General features: G+C 50.1%; 1 protein-coding gene across 1 annotated transcript; it reads left to right on the top strand.

Moving 5' to 3' along the window:
* The first annotated feature begins 873 nt into the window (after nt 1-873).
* On the top strand, nt 874-2,530 carry LOC119286266 (ethylene-responsive transcription factor ABI4-like). The gene has a single exon (XM_037565638.1). It carries the CDS (start codon nt 1,087-1,089, stop codon nt 2,014-2,016), a length of 930 nt encoding a protein of 309 aa, XP_037421535.1. The 5' UTR covers nt 874-1,086; the 3' UTR covers nt 2,017-2,530.
* The last annotated feature ends 17,076 nt before the right edge of the window (nt 2,531-19,606 follow it).

Genomic DNA, 19,606 nt, shown 5'->3' on the forward strand with positions numbered 1-19,606 from the left:
TGATACTGATGTTGTACGGGACTTTCACACAAAACAAAATATGTACTGCCTTGCCTTGTGAAACGAATGGATTTACGGCGATCGAAAGTGCACTCATGAGTCGGGAAATACCGTCGGGCCGGTCGCGCCCGTGTTGTCCCCGTCTCGCTGTTAGGTGAGCCAAGCAAGAACAGAGAGAAATATTCCACGTGCCCATGCGCACACACGACACGCCGCGCGCTCACTCTCGCCGTTCCAATGCGTCGGGCCTACACATCTACAGTATCTCTCATCCCAGGCGCTCGCGTGTCGACTGTGGAGTTCGGGAGAGAGGCCGAGGCGACCGCACCATTCTTGAGAACATGACCATCTTGCCCCTGGTCACACGCGGTAAAATACACCCGATGCCCCTGGTGCTCCTCTGTCGGCCTGCCGTACGGACGGGCCCGCATCGCGACAACGCATCCGACGGGCGCCGCAGGTCCACGCCACCCCACTTGCTCTCCGGCATGTCAGAATCTATTTATCACCGCCCGGCTACCTACCCATCACCCGCCCCCGCTGCCTCCGACCCGACGGCAACGAAACTTTATCCCGCGGACCCGCACGTCAGCGTGGTGGGGCACGTAGGGGTATCGCGAAGTGGTTGTAGATATTTACCGCTCACGTGAAGTGACCAACACGCTCCGCTGACGTGCGGGCCCGTGGCCAGCTGGAGAGCAGAGCCGCAGCAGCGCGGCTCGCCCGCCAAGCCGGAAGCAGCTTTGCACCGGGGGGCACCATCGTTGTCATAACTGACACACGGGTCCCGGTTGGTCCCGGGCCCCGCAGGTCCGTGGGCAGTGGCGCTCCAAGAGATGGCAAGTTTGCATAAATACCCCTGCGACCGCGCGGTTCACGCCTCCCTCTTGCACCCTCTTTTACACTTCACCCATTCCACCCCCTCCCTCTGTTTACAGTTGGAGATAGAGAGAGAAGCGCCGAACCCCATCCAATCCTTTCTCTCTCTAAAACCCTCCCAAAACCACACCCAACCAACAAGGGAAATCCGCTCGTCCGTTGCCAGCTGATGAAATCGGGGCTTGCCGCGGTCCACTCTCGTCGGTGATGGACGGTTGCTGGCGGCTCCCCGGAGGCCACGGCGGCGGCGCCGCCGGCCGCGTCGTCCGCGTGCACTTTCTGGACGCGGATGCCACCGACGACTCCGACGAGGAGACGAACCGGCCTCAGCGACGCGGCGCGCGGCGATGCGTGCGGGAGATCGGCCTGCCGCGCGGGTTCTCTCTTCCGTCCGCCGCGGCGGGTGCGGCGAGCAGCTCCTCCCACTGGACGCGCGAGAAGAGGTTGAGGGCGGCCGCGGCCGGCAAGGCGCGTACGTTGGTGGCGTGCGGCGGGGATGATTGGTCCGCGGGGGCTAGGGCGGCCCGGCGATTGCGCGGCGTGCGGCGCCGGCCGTGGGGCAAGTATGCGGCGGAGATCCGCGACCCGAAGCTGGGGCGGCGCGTCTGGCTTGGCACCTTCAACACCGCCGAGGAGGCCAAGTCCGTCTATGACTCCGCCGTGCTCCGCCTCCGCGGCCCGAGCGCAGTCACTAAGGACACCGCGCCTTCCCCCTCGCCGCCCGTCTCCACCGTGACGGCGTCCGCGCCGTCGCCGTCGACATCCGCGGCCTCTCCCCCGTCGCCCTCCACCACGGCGGCCCCTTCTCCGTCGCCCTACGGTAGGGCGGCCTCTCCCCCGTCGCCCTCCACCACGGCGACCTCTGCCCCGTCGCCCATCAGCACGGCGGCCTCCCCCCCGTCGCCCTCCACCACGGCGGCCTCCCAGTCGGCGACCACCAGCTGGTCCTTGGTGAACGCGGACGAGGAGGTGACGGCAGCGTTCGGCCTGGGATTCGTCGACGAGGAGACCTCCCTGAACAACCTGATGCAGTTCTGCCTCCCCGCAGCGTGCAGCAGCAGGTGGGACCCCTCGGCGGACTTCGTGGAGCTGGCGGACCTCGACGACCTCTTCGCGCCGGAACCCCTGGCGGCCTGACCGGACGGGACGGGAGAGCGGCGACGGCAGCTCCACCGCAACTTTTTGAAAGAGAACAGTTTTAAACATAATTTTACTTTATTTCTCGGGAGTCTGCATATTTTGAGAGGCGTGCGGAAATATTTATCCGAAACTTTTGCTTGGCATTTTATTTCGAGAGAGGAATAAACAGTAGCAGCCGGAGGGAAAAAGACCGAAATGTTGTCTTCTTCTCCGAGGCCTACCGTTAAGCTTAGGGGCGTTTTTGTAATTTGGAGTGAGGATGTGTTGTCTTGTGTGCGAGCGTGTCGGGGCTGGATTTGAGCTTGCCGAGAGAAAGGCTGCCATTGAGGGGACAGGAGCTGGCGAGGACGAAGTAGTACTACCAAGCTTTGCTTGGGTTTTACGTTGTGGGAACGAGTGATAGCTATGCACGTGATCCGTTTTCCCCTATGGTTTGGGTGTTGTAATTCAAAAAGAAATCTGTGGCGCAACATGTTTATGATGTACAGTAACGTGTTGCTACTATGTTGCATTGTGCAGCTGTGTCAAATCGGTCTGGATATTTTTTCGCCAAAAATAAATAAATCAGTCTGGATCTGTAATTTTTTGCAGAACGTTGTTGGAACTTTTAATCTATATATATACTTACAACAGTATATATTATACTTGTCTTGGATTTGTCTAGATACGGATGTATCTAGACTCATTTTAGTGCTAGATACATCCGTATTTAGACAAATCTAAAACAAGTAATTCGGAACGGAGGAAGTACTACAGTATGTCATACCAGGACTAAAAGTGACGATAATGATTGGACGATGGTCCAGAAATCTCCAAAGGTGACTAAGATTGGAGAAAGCTTGTTATTTTCCTTCCCTAGCATCCTAGCAAGGTTGTCTTTGTCGATGCATGTATGTCCAGCATGTGTGCTACTGCACACGACCGGGTCTTTCGTGTGCATGGATCTCACGTCCGTATTCTCTCCGACAGTAAATAGCGAGAATTCAAAATTCCAAGGAGACGGAGAATCCGAGAATGAGAAGATCCGAGGAGCGGGCCCACGCGCCAGTGGCGGTGCCGTAGCACGGGTGCAGCAGGCCCAGCTACCAAACCATGTGTGGTCAAGTACTGACGTGTTGCTCATTGATCCGCTGATCTCTGCTTGATGAAAGAGAAAAATTGCGACATGCTAATAACTCCGTGGGCTACATGCTCCCAGAGACCCACTGCGGCAGTACGCCACGGCCAGCACGTGCCGAATTAGAACCGCGCGATTCCGATTTCAAAATAAAAAGAAAACAAACTTAGGGCCTGTTCTGATGTCCTGTAGCTTTCCAAAACTTCACAAATTCACCTTTTCAGAATAGCTTCTCACTCCAAGCAGCAATGGAAAAGCCCAGCTAGGAGGGCTGTGGCATGTTTGGGCTAGTTGGGCCGACTGGAGGCAGCCCAAAATCGGCCTTGTAGAGGAGTAGCGAGGGAGCACAGTCGAGGGAACGTGGAACGATCAGTTTATCGAGCGTACCGGTTCGGCTCGTATGACTTGGCGGTGGCAGTTCGCTTGTAATATCGGCCAACTCCAGCTTCACAAATCGGTGGAGCTGGGCCGAGGCCGCTTCACGATTTTACACTACGATCGATCTCTGCTTCCTGAAGCTAGCTTCTAGCTGCTTTTTCGTTCGGCTCGTATCTGCTTCAGGATTTTGTGAAGCGTGGAGCGGGAGAAGAGCAGAACAGGCCCTTAGAACATCTTCAACTTCCTATGCAAAAAATTTGTTTGGAGAGAGTTAAAAAAAACTACTCAAACAAATTTCGTAAACTCAAAAAATTAGTTGACCTCTGCGGCCCCTGATCCGTCGATCGCCCTGGCACTCCCCCCGCCCACTCCCCATTTTTTTTGGCTATATTATATAATCTCTTTATAAAGAAATGTAAGAGCATTTAGATCATTTCCTTACAGAGGGAGTGCTACTTAACATTAACTTTCTAGCAACTTAATGCTATTTTGGACGATCTATTGGATTTACAATGATGTTTAAGCAAAAATTACTGTAGTGTAACTTCCCCAAATTTTGTATGTATGGCATCCCCATTACTCAGTTCCTAGGTCCGCCACTCGCCGAGAGATTATATCATCTAGCACACAATCACTTGATAACAGGATACCAAACCAACATATATTATTGTAACACCCGGATAATTAAACTACAATAATCCCATGTTAATGATGTCACGTCACCTCGATTACTGTTGATAATAACGCGTTAGTCCCAAAACGTTTCAAATTCAAATTTGAATTAATGGCAAACAACCAAAGTTTTCAAACATTAAAACAAAAATGTTCGAAGTGTGACAATTAATGCTTAGGCATTTATGGTGAAGGAACCACAATATTACAGAATGCCTAAAAACGTTAAAATGAATTAAAACAGTAAAGAAAAATAAATAAATAAAAAGGAAAAAAGAAAAAGAAAGTAAAAGTAAAAGGAACCCCCCACCTCACAGGGCTTCGGCCCAGCTGGCCACTGGGCTAGCCAGGCCGGCCCAGCAGGCGCCCCACTTCCCCCTCCATATCCCCCACCAGGGGGGAAACCTAACCCCCGTCGCCCACTCCCCCACCCACGTTCGCCCCCTCCCCCGATCCCGATCTGGATCGGGGCATCACCCGACGCCTCCCCCGCCGGATCACCGCTCGCCTCCCCGTCGCCCGGTCGTCTCCATCCTCCTCCTCAACCCCCACTGCCCCGGACCCTACAGCCCCACGGTGAGGCCCGACCTCTCCTCCATCCAGTCCCGCCGTCGCCTAACGCTGCAGCTCCGCGCCCCGGCTCCCTCCGCCTCCTTGCTGCCGGCCCGCGCCCACGGACCCCTCCCCCTGCTCGCCGCAGCCGCCCGCTCCTCGCTCCCCCCGCTCCACCGCACATGCGCGTCGCCCGCGCCCGCCTGGGCCTTGTCTGCCCAGGGCCACGGCTCCGTGGCCCACGCTCACCATCGCCGCCGCGCTGCTGCTCGCCTGAAAGTGCAACTATCCCTAGGTGGTTTTGGTAATTACTAACAACATATAGCTCATTGAACTAATACTATTTCAAGATGATCATTTCTAAAAGTTCAATGATTGGCATGGCATGGATTAGGAATATGGACCCCTCAAAATGCTAAGGACACACAGTGGCTCAAGCTCAAGACTCTACATTTTCATTTTAGTGATCCAAGATCACATTGAGTCCATAGGAAAAGCCAATACTATTAAAAGGGGATGAGGTGTTGCTTAATGACTTACTTGCTCAAAATGCTTAGTGATATGCTCCAAAAACCCTCAACCACTTTCTCATATCCACATATGTCCCAAACCAAAAGTCAAACTCGGCCCCACCAAAATGTTCTATCCGGCGCCAACGAGTTCACTTGACATTGCCACTGCCAGAAACCCTAGTCATTTCGGTCTCACCGATAGGGATCTCGGTCTCACCGAGATGGGATTGCAAACTCTCTATTTCCCTTCATAATGTTTTGGTCCAACCGAGATGAGCGATCGCTCCCACCGAGTTCGCAATGCAAACTCTCTGTTTCCCTTTCGTAACGTTTTGGTCTCACTGAAATGAGCGAATCGGTCCCATCAAGTTTGCCTGACCAACTCTCTATTTAGCTTATTACCAAAGTCGGTCCTACCGAGTTTGTGTAATCGGTCTCACCGAGATTACGTTATGCCCTACCCCTAATGGAATCGGTCCCACCGAGTTGACATGTCGGTCCCACCGAAAAGCCTAACGTTCACATTTTGAACCAAATCGGTCTGATCGAGTTTTCTGATTCGGTCCCACCAAGTTTGGTAAATTGTGTGTAACAGGTAGATTTTGTGTGGAGGCTATATATACCCCTCCACCCTTCCTTCATAAGTAAGGAAAGCCATCAGAACGTGCCTACACTTCAACATATATTTTCTAAGAGAGAACCACCTACTCATGTGTTGAGACCAAGATATTCCATTCCAACCATATGAATCTTGATCTCTAGCCTTCCCCAAGTTGCTTTCCACTCAAATCATATTTCCACCAAATCCAAACCTGCGAGAGAGTTGAGTGTTGGGGAGACTATCATTTGAAGCACAAGCTCAAGGAGTTCGTCATCAACACACCATTACCATTTAGAGAGTGGTGTCTCCTAGATTGGTTAGGTATCACTTGGGAGCCTCCGTCAAGATTATGGAGGTTAACCAAGGAGTTTGTACGGGCAAGGAGATCGCCTACTTCGTGAAGATCTACACTAATGAGGCAAGTCCTTCGTGGGCGATGGCCATGGTGGGATAGACAAGGTTGCTTCTTCGTGGAACCTTCGTGGGTGGAGCCCTTCGTGGACTCGCGCAACCGTTACCCTTCGTGGGTTGAAGTATCCATCAATGTGGATGTACGATAGCACCTCCTATCGGAACCACGCCAAGAATCTCTGTGTCTACATTGCGTTTTCTCCCTCCAAACTCCTCCCTTTACCTTCATATGCAAATGTTTTACATTTCGCCGCTATACTCTTAGACTTGCATGTGTAGGTTGATTGCTTGACTTTTGCTAAGTTGCTAAAATCTGCCAAGACTTAAATTTGGGAAAAGGCTAGATTTTAATTTGGTCAAGTAGTCTAATCACCCCCCTCTAGATATACTGTTGATCCTACAAGTGGTATCAGAGCCTTGGTCTCCATTTGCCTCGATTTCCATAGCTTTGGTGATCATAGCCTTGGTTTCACGACCTAGGAGAGTATGACGTCTAGCGAGGAAAATTACCACCGTAGAGGTCCTTACTTTGATGGTACTAATTTTGCTAGTTGGAAGCATAAGATGAAAATGCATATTCTTGGACATAACCCCGCCGTTTGGGCTATTATGTGTATTGGCTTGTAAGGTGAATTCTTTGATGGGAGAGAACCAAACCGTGAAGTTAGCGCGGAAGAGTTGAAGATGCTGCAATACAACGCTCAAGCTTGCGATATCCTCTTCAACGGATTGTGTCCCGAAGAATTCAACAAAATCAGCCGTCTTGAGAATGCAAAGGAAATTTGGGATACTTTGATTGATATGCATGAGGGTACCGACTCCGTCAAGGAATCCAAATTGGATGTGCTTCAAAGTCAACTTGACAAGTTCAAAATGAAGGATGGTGAAGGTGTCACTGAAATGTACTCTAGGCTTGCTCTCATCACAAGTGAGATTGCCGACTTAGGAAGTGAAGAGATGACCGATAGATTCATCATCAAGAAGATCCTAAGAGCCTTGGATGGAAAAATATGATACCATGTGCACATTGATCCAAATGATGCCCAACTACAAAGATCTCAAGCCAACAGAAGTCATTGAAAGAATTGTTGCTCATGAGATGTCACTCAAGGATAAGGAAGAGCTTCACAACAAGTCAAGTGGTGCTTACAAAGCCTCATGTGATGCTCCTACATCATCAAGTGAGAAACAAGCCTTCAATGAAGAATTGAGCCTAACGGTGAAGAACTTCAACAAGTTCTATAAGAGTAGAAGCAAGGAAAGAAGTTCCAGGTCAAGGTCATACAATGACAAAAGATCTTCGAGTCGTGAACGAAATTGCTACAATTGTGGAAGACCCGGACACTACTCCAATGAGTGTACGACCCCCTACAAAAGAAGAGAAGATTCACCAAAAATGAGAAGTAGAAGAGAAGAATCACCACCAAGAGAGAGAAGGAGTAGAGATGATCGTTATGAACAAAGAACATCACGGAGAAGCAAGGATTCAGAAAGGAAGGACAAGTCATCAAGGATCTACACAAAACGAAGACATCAAGCTCATGTTGGTGAATGGGTATCCGGCTCCGACTCCAACAATCACTCCGAGAGAAGTTATCACTACGACTCTGAATATACTCAAGATGGAGGTGTTGTCGGTCTAGCACTTGTGTCAACCAACTCCTACGACATATTTTGACTCACCAAATGAAGGAATTGGAAGATGCTCCATGGCCAAAGGCCCAAAGGTATCACACCCCGAGTATGTTGATTTCAATAGTGATGAAGATAATTTGCTAGGTGATGATGATTTACTTGTTGACAACTCTAGTGATGAAAACTATGATGAACTTGCTACTAATCATGCTAATCAAGATAAAACAAATGATGATGATAAGAGGGAGATTGAGCGTCTAACTAAAGAGCTGAAAAATCTTAAGTTAGCTCATGAAACTACCTTGGAAGATCAACGAGAGCTTTTAAAGACTCATGAGAAGTTACGCTTCGAAAAGCTCAACCTTGAGCAAGAGCATGTGTTCTTAAAAGAAATCAATGATGATCTTCGCAAGAAAAGTTCTTCTTACATTGCCAAGCGTTTACTCTTGTCTACTTACATGCCACAAGCTAAATCTAGCAACAAGAGTAAAAAAGATTCTTCTTCTAGTAGTAACAATAATCATGTTAAAATCCAATGTTGTTGCTTCTAGTAGTTCTCTTGATGCCACTAATGATTCTCTTAGCCAAGTTACACTTGAGCAAGAAAATAGCTTATTGAAGGGAATTATAGAGAAAGGTGTTTACAAGAGGCTTGCCGGAAGTAAGCAATTTGAGGAAATTGTACGCAAGCAAGGAAGGCACCGGAAGAATCAAGGTATTGGTTTTGAACGAAAGTTCAATGCCAATGGAGTTGAGTGGGAAGAAGATCAATGCCCCAAGACGAAGTTTGTTCCTCAAGAAGAGAAGTATGATCCTACTTCTTTCCAAGGGACACAAGCTCAAGATGATCTTCCATCATAAGACCACAAGCAAAAAGTCGAGGACAAGCTTCAAGAGGAGATTGATGCATTTGAAGAAGCTCCTAAGGCCTTGGTCAAGTGGGTTCCCAAGACTACATCAAGTTCTACTTCATCAAGTACGACTACAACTCCAAGGATTCCCATCAAGATGATGTGGATCCCGAAGAAGAAGAACTAGAGAGTTCTTGAGGGTGACTCCACCAACATACTTCACTCATATCATTTTGGCGAGGACAAGTGCAAACAACTTCCACATCTTGCACTAATTCAAGGAGTCACAAACCCTCTTGTTGGTAAGACAAGGGACAAGGTAACTTATTGCCTTCATGGATATCATCTTATATGAACATCACTCTATGTCTATGGATATCTGTCGGTGTCAAAACCGGCGGATCTTGGGTAGGGGGTCCCGAACTGTGCGTCTAAGGCGGATGGTAACAGGAGGCAGGGGACATGATGTTTTACCCAGGTTCGGGCCCTCTCGATGGAGGTAAAACCCTACGTCCTGCTTGATTAATATTGATGATATGGGTAGTACAAGAGTAGATCTACCACGAGATCAAGGAGGCTAAACCCTAGAAGCTAGCCTATGGTATGATTGTTTTTCGTCCTATGGACTAAAACCCTCCGGTTTATATAGGCACCGGAGAGGGCTAGGGTTACATAGAGTCGGTTACAATGGTAGGAGATCTACATATCCGTATCGCCAAGCTTGCCTTCCACGTCAAGGAAAGTCCCTTCCGGACACGGGACGAAGTCTTCAATCTTGTATCTTCATAGTCCAGGAGTCCGGCCAAAGGTATAGTCCAGCTATCCGGACACCCCCTAATCCAGGACTCCCTTAGTAGCCCCTGAACCAGGCTTCAATGACGACAAGTCCGGCGCGCAGATTGTCTTCGGCATTGCAAGGCGGGTTCCTCCTCCAAGTACTTCATAGAAGATTTTGAACACAAAGGTAGTGTCCGGCTCTGCAAAATAAGTTTCCACATATTGCCATAGAGAGAATAATATTTACACAAATCTAATCTTCTGACGTATTCCGTAGCGTGACATCACACCACGACCAAGTCTTTATTCGAATTGTTTTACTGTCCCACCTCAGCGCGTTTAGCGAGGCGGTTTCCTTGACACGTCTTGTCAAAGCAGAGATCGTGTCCCCTTATTCCGGGATTCTCATCAATACGGGCGTGGGTAACCCAACCGTACCCGTTGGTATGTTTTCTTGATCAAAGGCGAGTCCCAAACGGTCACGGGGAGGGCCCTTGGTATTCAACCTCTTATAAAGAGACCAAGGCCTTACTCCTTTCTTTCAATCTCAAATGAGTTCGCCCTTCTCCTCGAGTTCCAACACCCAAGGCTCCAGATTTCAGGCGCTTCGGACCTTCGACAATGTCCGGTTCCGACCTTCGAGGCCGATGGATGCCCTCCTCCGTCACAGAGGAGGACGTGCTGAAGTTGAGAGAGGCCAGGTTCTTGACCGCGAAATCTCGCATAGGCTGCCTGCTCAAGGGCAGGTTATTTCCACTCCCAAGCCTGGTGAGAGTGTGGTGTTCATGTCTCACTTCCTTCGGGGGCTAGGCTTCCTGACGGATCCCTTCGTGAGGGGGCTCATGTTTTATTATGGGCTGGAATTTCACGACTTAGCTCCGGAGTCCATCCTCCATATTTCCTCATTCATCGTCGTGTGTGAAGCCTTCCTCCGTATTACTCCTCACTTCGGACTATGGCTCAAGACCTTCAAAGTAGAGCCGAAGATGATCGAGGGACGGCACGCGGAGTGCGGAGGTGCTTTTATAAGCAAGAATGCTGGTGCTCCATGGCCCGAGGTCTCTTTTCAAGAGGAGTCCAGCTTATGGCAACGAGAGTGGTTTTATATCACAGCTCCCAGGAGCACCAAGTGGGTGGCGCTGCCTGCTTTCCGCTCAGGTCCCCCGCCACGACTGGCGTCATGGGTCAATAAGGGGCTGGACTGGGGCTCGGCAAAGGACATGCCCCTGTTGCAGGGCCGCATCCGAGATCTCCTAGAAAGAGACATACGTCTGGTCGTGGTGACGCAGGTTATGTTAATTTGCCGAGTTCTGCCCTGCAAACGTCGCCCCCTCTGCCTGTAGGAGTTCAACCCGGAGGGACCACGAGTTCTCCAACATTTTCTTGGCATGACACCCGTGGATATGTACAAATTGTTCTTCGGACCACAAGTAGTGTGTCCGGATTCTACAGAGGACGCAGGTCTGAGCTGCAATCGTCCGGATACTCAAGTAAGTAGCCTTGTGCCCGGACTCACTATCCGTATATTTATCATAAAATTGCCCCTAAAAGAGCTGTCCTTTAGACAGGAGTGGATAGCGAAAGCAAAGCTAATCAGGTGTCCGCCCCCCTCCCCGAGACCACACCGGATCTCGTGCTAGTCAGGATGTTGGAGGTTGTGCCTTCGGAGGAAAGCGAGGGAGGGGACCAGGAAGCTACAGCCTCCTCGAAGAAGGTTGTCTGGAAGGAAGGAATCGAAAATTCCTCTCCTCAGGGGAAGAAGAGGACCGCCTCTGACGACCCGGAGACCATGGCCTCAAAGCGGGGGAAGAAATCTTCGTCAGAGGGTCCTGCGCTGGGGGATACTTCGGCCGAATTATGCCCTCAAGGGGATCAGCCCTCCACCGAGCCGTAAGTAGAGAGGAGTTTTTCTTTTTAAGAAATGAGAGAAATCCTTGCGTTATATCTGAGAAGAGTAATCGAAAATTTACCTTGTAGCTCGGACCTTAGCCCTTCTCAGCAGAGCTCGTCTTCGGGGGATCTTCTTTCTGAAATGATGGAGAGCGGAACGCCTCCCCCTGCCGTACCGCCTTGCGAGGTGGGCGATCCTGAGGTATCGTCGCGGAGGGTTTCTCCTAATCCGGCAGGGCCGGAAGGTAGTCATATGGCCCCCCAAAGCCCTCCATGTCCGGCCTTCGAAAAGGGCCATCGGACGAGTCCGGCACCGTCTGGTGCATGGTCGGAGGAGCTGAAGGATCTGCTAGGGCGAGCATCTATCTCAGAGGAGCACCGTGCATTGATGGGTACGGTGATTGAGAGGATTTCATCCGCGGAGAGCGGATTGCATGAGGCCGTCAGGAGTTTACTGACAGGTTTTGAGGTACGCAAAATAATGTACCCTTTTTGGACAGTTGCGCATAAATAAGATGCACCCTGTGTAGATAGTAGCCCCTGAGACTCTGTGCATTGTCAAAAGTGACAGCGCGCAGAGGATCATAATCCCAGGTCTAATATGCCGCCTTTAATACGTAGGTGGAGAAGTGTCCGGTGTCAAGCCGGACTGATGAATTTGCCGAGCTAAAGCGGCAACTTGACGTGGCAGATGCCGACATCGCGCTTGTCAACAAGCGGCTTGACGAGGCACAAGGTATGTAATTCCTCCGGCGACACCTGGTAAGAGGAGCTTTATGCCAGTATCTTACAATGTGTGCGCTTGATGTAGATGGTGCTGCTGCCATGGAGAATCTTCGGGCGGAACTTGCCCGAGCCAAGGAGCAAGCCAGGAAAAGTGATGCGGCTGCCGGAAAGGCAATTGAAGAGCTGAAAGCCGAACAGGCTGCTCACTGCCGAAGCAAGAAGGAAATGGCCGAGATGGCCGTGAAGCTGAAGAACGCTGCTGACCGTTGCAATCTTCTTGAAAAATAAGATCGGGCGGAACAGACGGACCTGGAGAAGGCCGTTGCCGATGCCAAGGATGCTCGCTCTGCGATGAGAGCTATGAAGGAGGAGCCGCGTCAGGCCGGAGAGATCGCGGCTGGAAAGCCCTTTATGCTGCGGAGGAAGTTCTGTGATCCTAAACATGCTCCGTTAGACCGGATGTGGAGTACGGCGGACACCTATCTGGATTTGGCAGCGAGTGCCACAGATGCGGCCGAACACTTCCGAGATCAACAAGATCGCGAAGTGTAAAAGCTCTTTTGGTCGCAGTTCCACAATCCGGAGCGTCCGTTGTCATTAGCCGATCGTTTGGCCGAATGGGACGAGCTAAATAGGTTGTCCGGACTCGCCATGAAGTATGTCATGAGTCATTTGTGGCCAGAGAGGCCAGAGCCGAAAAGTTATTTCTACTTGGTGCAGCAGTTCCTTGGTGCGGCGCCGCATATCAATGCGATGAAGAGGTCAGCGTGCATAGAGGGTGCGTGGATGGCTCTTGCCTGTGTCAAGACATACTGGGCGGAAATGGAGGCCACCACTGTTGCATCCCCAGACTCGGATGGAAGCCGAGTACCTGCCGAGCACTATTTTCAGGAAGTTCTGCAAGGCGCTCGTTTAATAGAGACGCAGTGCTCGAAGGATACTATATTCGAATAGCATATATTATTGTAAAACAATATTTTGATAAATTGTAGAAGCTTTTTATACTTGTGCCTGCAAGTATTATAATACCTCCTGTGCAGCCGTTTAACATATATGTATATATAATCTAAAAGATGGTAGTCGTCGGCTTCAGCCCCCACGTACATAATGCGGGGGTGTTCGCAGAAGGCGCATTTTCGCACTTGATCCAACGTCCTGGTCCTACAAAGGAGGTGATAGCGCAGCGAACTAGGCAATCGGACTATGATGCTTTATCACTTTCACTTAGCCATAGGAGTTTGATAGTGAGGCTACTTATATAGCCCCTGGTGGCGCCTGCGCTCGCCCGAACTCGAGGCGCGTATGTGCCTGGCCGGGAAGCGGCCCTTCGTTAATGCGGAGGAATCCTAAAGATTCCGGTAAGTCATCGAGTGGTTGACCAGTCTCACGCTATATCATGACAATCAGTTTTCGTCTTTCTCTACTGAGGTGCTCGCCTGGCCGAACCGGGGCACAATCGCAGTAGTTCTCCTAGTGCCGCCTTAGCCGATAGAGCGGAATGTAAGGTAGCAAAACACAGGAGCCGGGCAAACCCAACATTTGACCAAAGACATGATTCGGAGCTAATGCATATAAGGCCAAACTCGCAACTCCGAACACTCCCTAAGGTATTCGGTCTTTATGAGGGCGGGCGGGATAACGCCCTTAGTAATAAGCCCCTAGTGTCCAGGTACGCGCAAAACTCTGACGTGGCCACATGCCAAAACGCCAACCTCCTCCTTGGTTATACCGAGAAACCAGGGGATGTGTATCAACAAGAGACAGTAAAAAAGTTTTACGCAGGGTCTTAATCTGAAAAGAATCCTTGGAACGGGTCCCTGCTGCACGTCTGCGCATGTGTCTCCGTTGTGCCGTATCCTAGACGGGCGTAGCACGGTGTTCATCTGTAAAAGAGAGGAACTTAGTTAAAGAAAGATCATGCCAAACATGAGTTATACTAAATAAACAAAGTATAAATCGAAATGGGTAAAATTGAGCTTTATTGTCTCTTGTTTTATATGCGCGGAGCCCCTAGTACAGGGGTATACGGCTATTAAGCCTTTATCAATTGTATGTTTATGCCGGACTCGTCTAGCCGTGTCCGTGGTCTTGACGACCTGTTTAGGTGCTTTGGCTGGTGAAGCCGCTTTATTGTGGGGCTGTCAAGGCAGCCGCACTGTCTTCCACGCGGGAGGAACACTCAATGTTTTCCCTTTAATGAGATGATGCCTCGTGGACCGGGCATCTTAAGCGTAAGAGATGCACAATGCGGTATTGCGTTAAAGCGGGCGATAGCTTTGTGCCCCAGCAGTGCTTGATAGCTACTTGAGAACGGGGCGATGTGGAAAGTTAGCTGTTCGCGACGGAAGTTATCGGGGGAGCCGAACATAACTTCTAGCCGGAGAGAACCCATACAATGGGCATCCGGGCCTGGCGTTACCCCTTGAAAGGAGGTTTTGCTATGGCAAATTTTTGTTGAGTCTATCCCCATGTTGCGGATTGTGTCCTGGTATAACAGGTTTAGACCACTGCCGCCGTCCATCAGGACATTTGTAAAGTGGAGTCCGCCGATTATTGGATCTAATACCAAGGCAGTCCAGCCTGCGTTCCGGATACTTCTAGAGTAATCCTGATGGTCAAAGGTGATCGGTTTTAACAACCATTGCGAGACTCCTTTGGGATGGGCCGTATGGCGCGTATCTCTGTTGGCGCCATTCTGTTCATCACGTGAAGTAAGTTTACTGTTTTGACTTCTTGTGGGAAATCCTTTTGTTTCCTGGTGCTTTGCTTATGGGGTTCGTCGTCGTCCTCACTTGGTGTGTCGAGCCCCTTGTGTTCGGCGTTGAGTTTGCCGGATTGCTTGAAAACCCAACAATCTCTGTGGGTATGGTTCGCAGGCTTCCCGGGAGTACTGTGTATTTGACATATCTTGTCCAAGATTTTGTTTAAGTTGGATAGCTCGCCCCTGTTATCCTTGAGGGGCGGCTCTCTCTGATTCTGCCGCGAGCTATTGAATCTGGTGTTGACCGCCGTGCTCTTTGGGGTGTTTCCCTTATTCCGGCGCTGGTCCTTGCTGCGTCGGGGTTTTTCGTTTCCATCCCTAACTTCGAATGTACTTGGGTCGCTGGTGCTACATCTTGCCAACCAGCTGTCCTCTCCTGCGCAAAAGCGGGTCATGAGGCTTGTTAATGCAACCATTGTTCTTGGCTTTTCTTGGCCGAGGTGTCTGGCGAGCCATTCGTCTCGAACGTTATGCTTAAAAGCTGCTAGGGCTTCGGCGTCCGGACAGTCGACTATCTGATTCTTTTTAGTAAGAAATATGTTCCTGAATTTCTGGGCTGACTCTCCGGGCTGTTGAGTTATGTGACTGAGATCGTCTGCATCCGGAGGGCGGACATAGGTCCCTTGAAAATTTGCCCGGAAAGCATCCTCAAGCTCTTCCCAACTTCCAATGGTGTTTTCGGGAAGGCTTTTGAGCCAATGTCGGGCTGGCCCTTTAAGCTTGAGGGGTAAGTAATTTATGGCGTGGAGGTCATCTCCTCTGGCCATGTGTATGTGCAGAATATAATCCTCGATCCAGACCCCAGGGTCTGTTGTTCCGTCGTACGCCTCTATGTTTACAGGCTTGAATCCCGCTGGAAATTCATGGTCCAGCACCTCATCTGTGAAACATAGGGGGTGTGCGGCACCCCTGTATTTGGGTGTGCCGTGATGTTCGGATATTTGTTGTGTTGCATTACTTACTAGAGCTTGCTTTCTTGGCCCGTAGATAGATCTGGCTGGGACATCTTTTTGATGTGGATCCTTTGGTGGATCGCGTGCTGGCTTGTGTGCGGCCCCGCTTGCCGCTCCATGCTGGCCATGCGGTCGTCTATACGACTGGGTGGCTTTCCTATTTTTTGACTGCGGGGGCTCTAAAGCCTCCTCGTCAAATTCAGGCAGTAGCTTTCGCTTTGGATAGATTTTTGTGCGGCGACTGCCGCCATATTTGTCTGCGGTGTTGCGTACTTTGCTCCATCTGATTCTGAGTGCATCTTCCGCGGTTTTGAGCTTCCGCTTCTGCTTTTTCAGGCTACGTGCAGTGGCGACGAGCCTTTCATGGAGGTTCTTCTGCTCCATGAGCCTATCCGGCGTAAGGTCGTCCAGACTGTTGTTTTTTCCGGGGACGGGGTGTTCGGTTTGTTTATCCAAGTTGCCCTGTTCGGACGGTTGCTCGAAGGCATGTTCGTCATCCACTGGCTCGTCCTGCTCTATGGCTGGGTCTGTATGGCTACTGTCTCTGTCGAGGCGGGGCTTGGAGTGGCGCTTACGTCGCCACTTTGATTGCTTTTCGAGTGAACGATCCCTCGTTGCATCCCTGTGTTCCTCGTCGTCGCTTCCTTTGGGTGTGTCTACCATGTATACATCATGAGATGAGGTGGCTGTCCAGTGCCTTATAGGCGTTGGTTCATGTTCATCTTCTACATCGTCGTCCATACCGTCGATGTCTTCGGAGTCGAAGTCGAGCACGTCGTTTAAATTATCGACAGTGGCTGCGAAGTGGGTGGTGGGTGGGCTTTGAATTTCATCATCCGGATCCCAAACTTGTTGACCATAGTCCGGCCAGGGCTCTCCTGATAAAGAGAGAGACTTTAGTGAATTCAGAATATCACCGAAGGGCAAGTGCTGAAAGATGTCCGCGGCGGTGAACTCCATGATCGGCGCCCAATCGGGTTCGATCGGTAGGGGCGCAGAGGGCTCGGAGTCTGGAGAGGAGTCCGGCTCCTTGGAGTCACGGGCTTCGCAGAAAATAGGGCTGGTGTTCGGCTCGATCGCCATAGAGATTGCAGCCCCTGAGGCGGTGTCCAACCACCCATCCTCGATTAGCGCAGTTGGCTCTGAATTAAGGGTCGGAGCTGATGCGGGTGTGGCCTCCAAGGCACTGTTCGGCGGCAGAGCTAGATCATGCCCATCGTGACAGTGCGGCGCGCTCGGCTACGACTCGAATCCGTCGAAGATCAAGTCTCCGCGGAGGTCCGCTGTGTAGTTTCAACTTCCAAATCTGACCTGATGGCCAGTGGCGTAGCTTTCGATCTGCTCCAGATGGCCAAGCGAATTGGCCCGCAGTGCAAAGCCGCCAAATATGAAGATCTGTCCGGGGAGAAAAGTCTCACCCTGGATCGCATCGTCGTTGATGATCGGAGGAGCCATCGGGCCTAAAAGTGACGACACAGAGGAACTCTCAATGAAAGCACCAATGTCGGTGTCAAAACCGGCGGATCTCGGGTAGGGGTTCCCGAACTGTGCGTCTAAGGTGGATGGTAATAGGAGGCAGGGGACACGATGTTTTACCTAGGTTCAGGCCCTCTCGATGGAGGTAAAACCCTACGTCCTGCTTGATTAATATTGATGATATGGGTAGTACAAGAGTAGATCTACCACGAGATCAAGGAGGCTAAACCCTAGAAGCTAGCCTATGGTATGATTGTTTTTCCTCCTATGGATTAAAACCCTCCGGTTTATATAGGTACCGGAGAGGGCTAGGGTTACACAGAGTCGGTTACAATGGTAGGAGATCTACATATCCATATCGCCAAGCTTGCCTTCCACGCCAAGGAAAGTCCCTTCCGGACACAGGACAGAGTCTTCAATCTTGTATCTTCATAGTCCAGGAGTCCGGCCGAAGGTATAGTCCAGCTATCCGGACACCCCCTAATCCAGGACTCCCTCAATATCCTTGTTTGTTCCTTGTGGGACTAACCCGTGTAGGTATTGAAAGTGCAACTCACTCCAATGGATTGCTCCGAATGATCTACATCAACATTGAGCATCCACATCTTCAACATCTACATGAAGTCATCATCGACAAAACCCAAGGTTAGTTCATCCCTCTTAGGGGGGATATCACATCTAGAGGGAGCTTTACTCTAATCAATTGAGCTAAAGCAACTCTAATGGTGTGAACACAACAATACTTTATGTAAAAGTGGTAACCCCACTTGTGCTTAAACGGTGAGTATGACCTACGATCAAATATTCTCATTTGACTCCTAAGTCAATATACTCATATATAGATGACCTAGTCATCACCAATTGCTTGATAGATGCTAGAGTGTTTGTGAATTCTTTGCCACATATTCCATTTGCCATTTTATTGTGCGAGCATGTTGATTGCATATTTTACTCATTCGAGGACATCCACTTGTTATTTTGATTGTTTGGCTTTTTCTCTTTTGCCAAGTGGATGGACAAGAATGCCTAAGAACCTCCTCTAGCTATATATGCTTTTCTCGTCTCAAACTCTATTCATGCTACATCAAAAAGTTTGATCAAGTCAGATTCGAACCACTCTGTGTGAGGAGCACTCGGAGTCCCTGATTCGTCATAGACTTAAACTTCCGAAACATCTCTGTGCATTTCGGTCTGACCGATCCATCCACTTCGGTCACACCGAGTTCACTGAGTTGATCTAGGTTTTCAATCTCGGTGCAACCGATTTGAACTTTTAGGTCACACCGAGTTGCAGTAACCGCTTGTGATTCTGCATCTCGGTGCCACCGAGTTGTTCCACTCGGTCACACCGACAGGGTCAGGATATTTATACCCACGGGTGAGACTTTGGAAATTTCTTCAAACCTCCTCAGCCCGCGCGTGTCCTGCTATGCCGCCTCGGGTCTCCAGATCGTCTCCTCGTCGCCAGCGACCTCCCGCCACTGGTTTCCATCACCGTCAATGGGATTATGCCCCGCCGTTGTCGCCGTAGCGAACTCCCGCCGAATTAGGGTATGAGTTCGATCTTGTATGCTAATCCCTACTCCTATTCCTAGCACATTGCTTTTCCATGATCATTACCATGTATGAAATCAATCTATCCAGAGAAGGTTTGATTCGAAAATTTAGGGTTAGGTCTCCGCCGAACTCATCTCGAACCGACCGAGTTGTAGAAATCGGTCCCACCAATTTGGCTTTGGCCATTGCACATGCGCTTTTCGGTCTGACTGAAAATTGCAAATCGGTGTGACCGAATTCGACTCTCTATGAAACCCTAGCAATCTTGGAGCCACCGAACTGTGACTCGATCTGACCGAGTTCACTAGTTTAGACTCCAACAGTTGCTTCAATATCACCGAGTTTAACAAATCGGTAGCTCCGAAATGATTTCTGTGGAGAACTAAAAATAAGTTTTTGACTCATTTGTTTTGCAAAAGTTCTGCACTTTGTGATGCTCATCTATTCTAGTCATCTATATGTATTCACAGGGTTTGCTATCAGTTTGCTTGCCAAGATGTCTGACCAAAGTGATATTCAGAACAAGTCAGAAGAGAAAGTGCAAATGAGTGAGGGCACTAGTCCCTCAAGCAGCTATGATGAGGGCAGCAGGAGCACTCCCAGTAATTTGCCCAAGGCAGCCAGCAGATCAAGGAAGAAGAAAAACTCAAATTCTGAGGATGAGGACCATGTGGCTACAGAGGAGGAAGTTAGCTCCAAAAAGAAAGCGCTGAAGAAA

The sequence above is a fragment of the Triticum dicoccoides genome, chromosome 4A, assembly GCF_002162155.2.
Source record: "Triticum dicoccoides isolate Atlit2015 ecotype Zavitan chromosome 4A, WEW_v2.0, whole genome shotgun sequence".
In the NCBI taxonomy this organism is placed as follows: Eukaryota; Viridiplantae; Streptophyta; class Magnoliopsida; order Poales; family Poaceae; genus Triticum; species Triticum dicoccoides.

Excerpts from the sequence above, each read along its gene's own strand:
- LOC119286266 (XM_037565638.1), top strand. The coding sequence starts at position 1,087 with ATGGACGGTTGCTGGCGGCTCCCCGGAGGCCACGGCGGCGGCGCCGCC.